We start from the raw sequence: 10,377 nt of genomic DNA, 5'->3' as shown, positions 1-10,377 counted from the left end.
GTTTGGGCAGCTATAACTTCGGTTGTGTAGGTTCAATTGGTATAAGGCCAATTGGACATGAAATTAGACACATAATGGCACAATTTTAGTGAAGGAACTCTGTCCAGAAACTAAATATAGGATGCCCTAAAAATTGACCAAATCTGGGTGACTTACATTCTGCCTGGGCAAAATGACCAAATGAACAGTGTTCATTCATTTGGTCATAACTTAGTGTAGAAAGGTCCAATTGACCTGAATTTTTATCAGTAGAAAGTTGAGACATAGCCCTACAAATTTTGACCATAACATGTCCAAAAACTGACCTGCAGTCAATGTATAAAAATTGCAGAATTGATTCTGCCTAGAAATTCTGGAAAAATTACAATTCGGCCAGTTATGGTGTTTAGGCCATAACTTAAGTTACAAAACTCCAAATGGAGTGATTCAAAAAAAGAAATATAACTAGACACAATAAGGAACAACTTTGATGAAGAACATTTGGCCAAATTCTCACTGAAGAATGGACTAATAGAACAGTGAACTCTAGCACCCAAAACTGAAATTTCTGATTTATTCACCATTGGTTAGAAGTATTGATTGGCAACTAATGCAAACACATTTAAGAACCAAAATGTGGTAAATCTATGTAATTAAAACTCATGTAACTATTATATATGAGAAACTCAATATTTTGACTTAAATGACTAAATGAATAGTAACCTTACATGTTAAGTACAAATATTCAATAAATAACTTTGTAATATGCCCTAGTAGGCCTAATGTGATTGGTTTGGATAGGTTGACATGCCAATAGGGTTCTGATAGCAGTACTACGTATGGCTTCATGTCATTCTGTGATATGATAGCCTATGGCTATACTGATTATGATGTTATACTTGACTTTATGCCTTATTACTTTTATGGCTTATTAGCCATTCTGTTTGTACACCGGGAGACACATTGTGACCGATGGTGTGACGACCCAAGGTACCTGGTACCCAGTGCTAATTTACCCATTTATCCAGTCCAGTCAATTTGTATAGGTTACTTGGGCATAAAAAAGTATAAATGTAATTGAATTGATTATTAAAGAAAGTAAGGAAATTAAATATCAAGATAAAGAACAAGAATGATTACAATAAAATAAAGAAGCTCAAAATCATCAAGAAAACGATTAATAAAATGCTAGAAGGAGTTAATATCATAAAATGTAATTAGCCTTCGACTAAACAATAAGTTAGTAATTATTTATTTCTTATAAGCACAATAACTAGGAAATTTTTTTTACTTTTATTTGCATATTATGTATCCTTTTATTATTGGCACCACTAAGTTTTATGCTTAGCACGTTGCTTTTGCAACGTGTAGGTACTGAAGATTTGGACAAAGAGCCCAATAAACCACAGACTGGGTGAGGCCGTTTACAGTTCTACATAGTGTCCGTGTCACTTCACAGGCTACAATGCATTGGTAGGACACTAGGTCCCATTTTGGTATTTTATACTGTTTGTAATTAAACTTTTATTTTCTCATGTATAAAATGAAACTTATGTAATATAATTTGGTATGAATGTCAGTATTTATAAATTTGTGTTTATAAATGAAATGTACATGATTATGATGTTAAATGAATGAATGACAAATAGAAGAAGTTTTGAGAAATGATTGAGAATATTGAGATTATGTTGACATAAATGGAGTTTGAGAATGATTGAAAATGTATAGAAAATGTTTTCCGCATGTTCTGAAAAACTTTTTTCTCCATTTTTAGCCGGTACTCTGCAAGATTTTCGATAAAATTTTCGAAACCTCAAATGAATTTATAATTTCAATAAATGACTTAAATGAGTCAAATTTCACAAATTGCATTTCATAACCATAAAGAAATAAATTAAGGAAGGATAAAAAATAAAGTAAGATAAGATATGGTGCTCCGGCACCGAGTGTGACATATCTTGCTCAGCTACACTGTTGACAGATAAGGGGTGTCACAAATATATTTTAAATCTTATTTTTAAAGTTTTTCTCCATATCATAAAAAAATATAAAATTATGTAAAATATTATATGTCAAATAAAAATTAATAATATTGATACTTATTGATATGCATGTTCACAATTAATTTTGTCAAACAAAATTAAATATCAAATTGAAAATAACTAGAAATAAAAAAAAATCCACATTATATAAAATTATACCAAATTAAATTTATTTTTACTATTATGTACATAAACTCTTAAATAGTATAAAAATTTTTTTTTTCACGTTAATTACATATATTTTATAAAAATTATAACATGGTAAAAACTAATTAGTATTAATAAATTTAATACTTATGAACTAACAAAATAATAAATAGTTAATTCCATAAATTTATAAAATGCTTGCAATTATAAAATTATCTTATAATAATAAATTTTTCATTATAAATTTTATTTTTATAATTTCTTACTTTTATATTTTTATTTTTATTAATTTAATTTAAAAATAATAAGTGTATCTACAATATAAATATCATAAAAAGTGAAATATAATAATAGTTAATATATTATAATAATGTTATATTAGATAAAAAAAATTAATATATAAAAATATTAAATTATGAATATATATAATAAATATAAAAAAATATATTTTATATGTCTGTGTATTTGAATGGTTAATTATATATTATTTTTTTTTACCTCTTTGACTTGATTTTCGAGCTCCATCACTATGTAAATAATTTATAATTGTAATTAATATATGTACATATACATATCTTATAATTTTGACTTAATTGTATATAAATATATAAAATTTTATTATATTTAAAAAAATATTAAAAAATATATTTATAATATTCATTCTCTTATTTTATATATATATTTAAATTTACTTCCATATGTTTCTATCTCCGTAATAATATATTTTTTATTTTAAATCAAATTTAGACACAATATTATATAGATAGAGTGGTGGATTTGAAATCCGTAAATGCATTATTTCTGAGTCAAAAAGTCAAATTGTTGTAGTAGGAAAATCGCCCCTTTCAAAGCATTTGCATCACTTGTTCTGAGCCAAACACTTCAATTACTTTGTCTTCTTCCTTTTCTTATAGCCTATAATATGATCTAGACACCCACAAGCAACTATCCTACTGGTATATCAATTGAAGATCAAATCTCTCCCTCACAAAAGCCAAACATGCAAAACAATGAAGTGGGTTTCGATTCAACGAAGATGAAGAGGAAAAACTCAGAAGATGAGGTAGAGGTAGAGGAAGAAGAGGAAAAAAGAGAAAACCAGCAGTGGTCTGTGGAGCGTGTATTCGAGGACCAAGAAGTGCCATTATGGAGGAACCAACTAACTATAAGAGCCTTCGTTGTGAGCTTTGTGTTGAGCATATTATTTAGCTTCATAGTAATGAAGCTTAATCTCACAACTGGGATCATACCTTCACTCAATGTATCTGCTGGTCTTTTGGGCTTCTTTTTCCTCAAGATTTGGACTACTTTTCTCGGAAAATTTGGTCCTTTGAGCCAACCCTTCACCAGGCAAGAGAATACCGTCATCCAGACCTGTGTTGTCGCCTCCTCTGGCATCGCCTTTAGCGGTACGCTTCCTTAGTTTTTCTTCTATTGGATACCCTAATTGTTATTTTATTTATTTTTATTTTATTTTTTGTGGAAATTACATGTTCAAATTTTATTTTTTATGTGGAAATTACATGTTCAACTGACAAAACTTTCAGAATTGATATTTGAGAAGTAAAATCAATCTCTTTAGCTGTTGAATTTTAAAGTGTGAAAAGTTTGATTCCAACATATTGCCAGTCTTTTCCTCTTGTCCTTTTCCAAGTGGTAAGAGACTGCTAAAATGGTGTGGGGAGTGGAAAGAGAAAAAAAAAACTTGCAAAATGACAAAGTTTATTTTCTTTAAGACAAACTTAATAGACACGATGTATGGAATCTAGATAAGAATTTAAATTCACGATGTGTGAAAGATAGATAAGAATTTTCCTCTTTTAAAATGAAATATGGAAAAAAAAACAAAAAATTTTGTCCTTTTCAAAATCTCTGTAGCATAGGGACTTAACTAAGGGTATAATGGGTAATAACGGAAAGAGGCTATAATTGTCCTTTAAAATTTGACAAGCGACCAAAAAGTAAATCGCCTTTTGCATTTCTCATACGGATTTGGAATTTTGAGTCCTCTCATGTTTGTGCACATGATTTGTTAAGATTGTGCAAATATGATGGTATTTGTACATACACAGACCATCTTCGTCTAGGTTGTATAGAATCTATAGATAACTCATGACCTCTCTTTCATAAGAGTAGTGTGATTACTAAGAATTTTTATCTAGTACAACCATTGTATGTACAACAGTTTAATTTGGTAGGATTCACGAGGGACTCATCACAATCAATTGTTACAATAAAACTGTTGTACATACATCGGTTTCATTATATAATTTTTTGATTACTAGGGGTGTTCAAAAACTGTCAAAGCCACATGATCCAACCTAGTTAGAAAAGTGTTAGTAGATTGAATTGGATTGATTTCATATCAAATTGTATGTTGTGTATTGGATTGAATGTTGCTTATGGCAATCCACAAACTTATCTTACCCAACTTGCTAATAACTAAAACCACATAATTTTTTTTATACCCTTTAATAAGTTTTAAGCCTTTAAGCCTGCCATGTGCATTTGATTGCCATTTGATTTTTCAAAACGGGAAATTAATGAAAAAGTCTAATTTTGTACTCTCAATGGAAGAAGTTTGGATGACCATGAAGGCTTGAAATCAAAACAAAAAATGATGGTGCAATATTTTTTTCATGATGCCCTAAATAATATATTCCATTATTTGCCATTCATTTATTTGTAGAATATGTGAAACTATATATATGCATGCTTGGACAATTTTTTTTTTCTCTCTTTCTAAGATTTTATGGTATGGTATCTTTATGTAAAAATCTAAAGAATTTAGAGCAGCCATGTAATTTCAAGTTTAAATTATTATATGCTAATGAAATTGTGTCCACCCAGTAGGCCATTAGTATTTTTAAAATGGAAAATTTCTTCATATTATGCAGAATGAAAATGGGAAAAATTTTTTATATTATCACTCATTACTAATTATGTTGTTAGAAACTAATGGTTAATGTTGTTGCTTTGAAAATAATAATAATAATAATAATAATAATAATAATAATAATAATAATAATAAAGGAAAGAAAAAAGGAAATGGAAAATAAACTTTTTGGTTTTGGGTGACTAGTTTTTGCCTGTTATGTTTGTATATTGATGAGAACCTAGCAATTCGTTCAAGAGTGGTTGTTCACAGAGTACTATGTACTTTTTAAAAGGCAAAAATATGTTAATTTCATATTCCCTATAAATTAGTATGTTCAGCTTGTTATAAGAGATGGTGAACAGTTTTTGCTCTTAATCTATGGATTCCTTTAATCTATAGTTATGAAATATAGGATTAAAAATTATGGAAGCTTTTACAACCTTAGAAAGTTGTAAAAGTAAGGATGATTGAAAGGGTGTTTTTGTAAGGGTAGAAAATTAACATGGCATATTTATCGACTTGTGAGTGACAGATGGATTAGAATCTTACATAAGCCATATTTGTTGGGAAAATAGTCTAATAGCAGTCATGGACTTCATTGTTTAAATGGATGATGTCACTTCAAATTAATCTTGAAAATAGTCTATCAAAGACTTAAATATGCCAAATTTGTTTAGAATTTAAACAATTTTAATGAAATGTCTAATTTGGCGCATGAATTCCAAATCTGGCACTATAATCATGCTTGGAAATGGTTTGTGCTAGTTGAATTGATGATTTTTTTTTTTTTGAATTATACTGACTGCTATTAGTTCCAACCTATAATCTATATCAGTTTGCTTAAGATTAGTTTTTGTCACTGATGTGCAAATAGGTGGCTTTGGGAGTTACCTCTTTGGAATGAGTGAAACTATTGCCAAACAATCAGCAGAAGACAGCGATTATCACAAAAATCCATCATTATCTTGGATGATCGGCTTTCTGTTTGTAGTTAGCTTCCTGGGCCTCTTCTCAGTGGTGCCTCTTAGAAAGGTACAAAATACAGCACATACGTGTAGAATGGAAAGGGTACTAGATGCTAACAAATAAATTCATCATACAAAGTTCTTCTGTCAGGGTTGATTCCTACATTTGTCTATTGAAAGTCTTGCATGAGATTTCACGTAATCACCTTTATTGGCTCCAGGTCATGATCATAGACTTCAAATTGACATATCCAAGTGGCACTGCAACTGCTCATCTCATCAACAGCTTCCACACCCCTGCAGGAGCCAAACTAGCAAAGTAAGGCATTGTCAGACCAAATTTATTTTTAAACTGGATGTGGACATGTAACAATTTTAAAAAATAGTTACCTTCTCCATTCTGCCATTGTAGGAAACAAGTGAAAACATTGGGGAAATTCTTCTCTTTCAGCTTCTTGTGGGGCTTCTTTCAATGGTTCTATACTGCAGGAGATGATTGTGGATTTGCTTACTTTCCTACATTTGGTCTGAAAGCTTATCAAAACAAGTAAATATATTTCTTAACCTGCAAAAGATTTATTTAATGGAAAATCCTTGTATCAGAGACAAAGAAAATATATATAAATATTGTTACATGTACAGGTTTTACTTTGATTTCTCAGCAACGTATGTTGGAGTTGGAATGATTTGCCCACATATTGTAAACATATCAGTTTTGCTTGGGGGAATTCTTTCCTGGGGTCTGATGTGGCCTTTAATAGATACTAGAAAGGGTCACTGGTATTCTGCTGCCCTTGAGTCAACCAACATACATGGTCTTCAAGGTTACAAGGTAAGTTTCTTATCAGCAAAAGGGCCTGACGTGATCACAAAATGCTTCCAGAAGTCTTTTCATTTCCACTGATTAGCTTATGCAATGAACACAGGTGTTTATTGCCATTGCCATTATCTTGGGTGATGGTCTGTACAACTTCTTTAAGGTGCTAAGCCGAACTCTTGCTGCTTTGTTTTTCCAACTCCGAAGTCGAGGTGCAAGCAGTGGTCTCCCTGTTGTTGACCATCCTTCTCCTAAGAGCCTTAAGCTCTCTTACGATGATGAACGCCGCACACGACTCTTTATCAAAGATCAAATTCCAACATGGTTTGCTATTGCAGGATATGTTACAATTGCTGCCATCTCTACAGCCACTCTTCCACACATCTTTCACCAACTCAAATGGTACTACATACTGGTCATCTACATCTTTGCACCAACCTTAGCATTCTGTAATGCTTATGGATGTGGACTCACTGACTGGTCTCTAGCATCTACCTATGGGAAGCTAGCTATTTTCACAATTGGGGCATGGGCTGGTGCTTCACATGGCGGAGTTCTTGCTGGACTTGCAGCTTGTGGAGTGATGATGAACATTGTCTCCACTGCCTCTGATCTCACTCAGGATTTTAAGACAGGTTACTTAACCCTATCTTCACCACGGTCAATGTTTGTGAGCCAAGTAATTGGAACTGCAATGGGTTGCATTATTTCTCCTTGTGTCTTTTGGCTCTTTTACAAGGCCTTCGATGATCTTGGGCATCCTGGAAGTGAATACCCTTCTCCTAATGCTGTTATTTACAGAAACATGGCTATATTGGGGGTTCAAGGCTTTTCAGCTCTGCCAAAGAATTGTCTGTTACTTTGTTATGTGTTCTTTGGTTTAGCCATTGCGATAAACTTGATCAAAGACTCATCGGGTAAGAAATGGTCAAGATTCATTCCCCTTCCAATGGCAATGGCTATACCTTTCTATCTGGGACCATACTTTGCCATTGACATGGCTATGGGAAGCTTGATTCTATTTGTGTGGCAGAAAATTGATAGAAGGAAGGCAGACAATTTCGGCCCTGCAGTGGCTTCGGGTTTGATTTGTGGGGATGGAATATGGACTCTACCCAGTTCAATACTCGCTCTAGCAGGGATTAAACCCCCGATTTGCATGAAGTTTTTGTCAAGGGGATCAAATAGCCGTGTTGATAAGTTTTTAGAGTCATTAGGCTGATTTTGAGCTTGAAGGTATGGTTTTAGTGCTTCCTATAATTTGGGTAATGAATCGTGTATGGATCTGAAGTTTGATCATTATGTGTGTAATAGGGAGTGGCCTTTTCTTTATAGACATTTCTAAAAAGGGATCATGAATGGTAAATGTGTATGAAGCCTTGCATATGATTGTTATGCATCTCTACAAATGCATGTTTTCAAGTTATATTTCAGCCATTAGAAACATTTTTGTCCTTCTTTATTATACATAAACTGACTCTTGAATTTTCAGTTAAAAGTCCAAATACATTTTGATGTGGTAAAAATACTGAAAATGTGCTAATTTGGGGAAAAAGACTCAGATCATTTTATTTTCTTTTTTATTTTTACATATATATTTTTTTTTACTTGAACCTTTGAACTCCCGAAATATGAAACAAGCACTTGATCACTGAATTATTAATATTATAACTTTTTAACTTTTCATAATATCTAATACTGGAATTGCTATATATTAATTGTTCAGTAAAAATGTTCATATGCTTATTCAACAATCTAGATTTATGTTAATTTTTTTCATTTCTAAAATTTTCTATATATAATTTTTTTTTTCTTTTATAACAAGTACATTACATGTGAATCCATTTTATTTTTTAAATTCGTAAATATTTTATTTCTACAACAAACAATAAGAATTAAATTTTGTTAATAAGATGATCATCCGAAAGTTTACTTCTATTATATATCTTTTTATTCATTGAAAATTTTTTTTTCAATTGGTATTTTATATGAGTTGTAGATAGATAAAACAATCTTTTCTTATTCGATAGGAGTGGAGAAAAGAGGGAAAGAAAGCATAGCGTGAGGTAGCTTCTTGTTTTTTATATTTTATTATTATTAATTTATGTATAAGCAGATTTTTTAAAAAAAAAAAATACAAGTAGAACAATTTAATTTATATTGAATAAGTTAACAATATTAAGTCGACATGGAATAAGTAAACAACATTAAGTAGAATAATAATAATAAGAGCATGTATCAAAGTTTAAAAAGTATATATAAAGGAAGATGACCTAATGCTAAACTTAAATTTTAACATTTTAAAGATTTATAGTTCAGAGAGAAAGATATTATAAAGACATAAACTATGAGATGGATAATACACAAAGTTATAATAATATGTAGATAAATTATTTAGTGTTAATAGAAAAAATTGGTGGGAGATTGAAAAGAGAAAGAGAAAGTAATAATAATAGTTAGATAAATTAGTATTAAACTTGAAATTTAATCTTTTAAAAGTTCAAAATATAAAGAGAAAGAGGAAGAGAGATGGGTTCACATTTTAAGTCGTACGGCCACCACTAAAATTACGTAGTAAAATTTTTATTTATTTAGTAATTTAATTTAATATAGATAAAATAGTTCAAAATAATTTATGTATTTATTATGTAATATTCTAAATTTATTTCACATATAAAAATTAACATTATTTTTCATAAAAATTATATTTAAATTACAAATAATATATTTTATAAATGCACTTTTTATTTTGATTATATCATAATTTTACATAATAGTATAATATTTAATAATATATTATTTTATTATATTGAAAGCATATATTTAATATTATAATTTTATTTTTATGCAAATTAACTTTATTTTAAAAAAAATTACAAATAACTATATTTTATATATTGATTAGATTATAATTTTAAATAATATATTTTTTATATATTATTTTTAGAACAATTATAAATAAAAATAAATATATTTATAATATTATAAATATAATTACTAATGTAAATATTTTCGTAAACGAGCCAATTCACTAGCGTATAAATGAACCTATTTATAAACTTATTTACTGATGTTGCCTGAGATTCTCGAGTCAGTTAATGGTTGGAGTACTGCTGCAGCAAGAGAAAATGTGAAGTTGGTGGCTCGGGTTAGGCCACTCTGATGCTAAAAATAGTAAATGCCAACTTAGTAAATGCCAAAGAGAGAGCAAGTGCTAACAAATAATAACATAATAGAATAGCGTACCTTGAGGATTGATGCGAGTCATATTTATAGAATAGAAGATAGTATCTTTTCCATTCTAATTGGGATTTCACCAGCTAATTTCCCTCCATTTTTTACGGAGGTGCCACCTAATATGCCCTATATTCCTAGAGGAAATATAGGGCATACTTTTAGCATGGAACTAATTCATAGCCGATCATCCTTCCTTGTCCAACCACTTTTTAATTATACCAAACATTTATCCTTTATTTGAACAACCATTTCATCTGAATACCTTGTAACTTGTCTAAACACCAAATGTCCTATTCGAACACTTTACCTCTT

General features: G+C 30.1%; 1 protein-coding gene across 1 annotated transcript; it reads left to right on the top strand.

The window, feature by feature from the left end:
* Positions 1–2,967: 2,967 nt before the first annotated feature.
* On the top strand, positions 2,968–8,214 carry LOC110659799 (probable metal-nicotianamine transporter YSL5). The gene is made up of 6 exons (XM_021817842.2): positions 2,968–3,577; positions 5,921–6,078; positions 6,233–6,330; positions 6,424–6,558; positions 6,654–6,843; positions 6,938–8,214. The coding sequence occupies exons 1-6, from the start codon at positions 3,169–3,171 to the stop codon at positions 8,048–8,050; spliced, it is 2,103 nt and encodes a 700-aa protein (XP_021673534.2). The 5' UTR covers positions 2,968–3,168; the 3' UTR covers positions 8,051–8,214.
* Positions 8,215–10,377: the final 2,163 nt, after the last annotated feature.

Source organism: Hevea brasiliensis, chromosome 16 (genome assembly GCF_030052815.1).
Source record: "Hevea brasiliensis isolate MT/VB/25A 57/8 chromosome 16, ASM3005281v1, whole genome shotgun sequence".
Lineage (NCBI taxonomy): Eukaryota > Viridiplantae > Streptophyta > Magnoliopsida > Malpighiales > Euphorbiaceae > Hevea > Hevea brasiliensis.
Note: the sequence above shows the minus strand (reverse complement) of the source record. Positions and strands in the feature narration are given on the sequence as shown.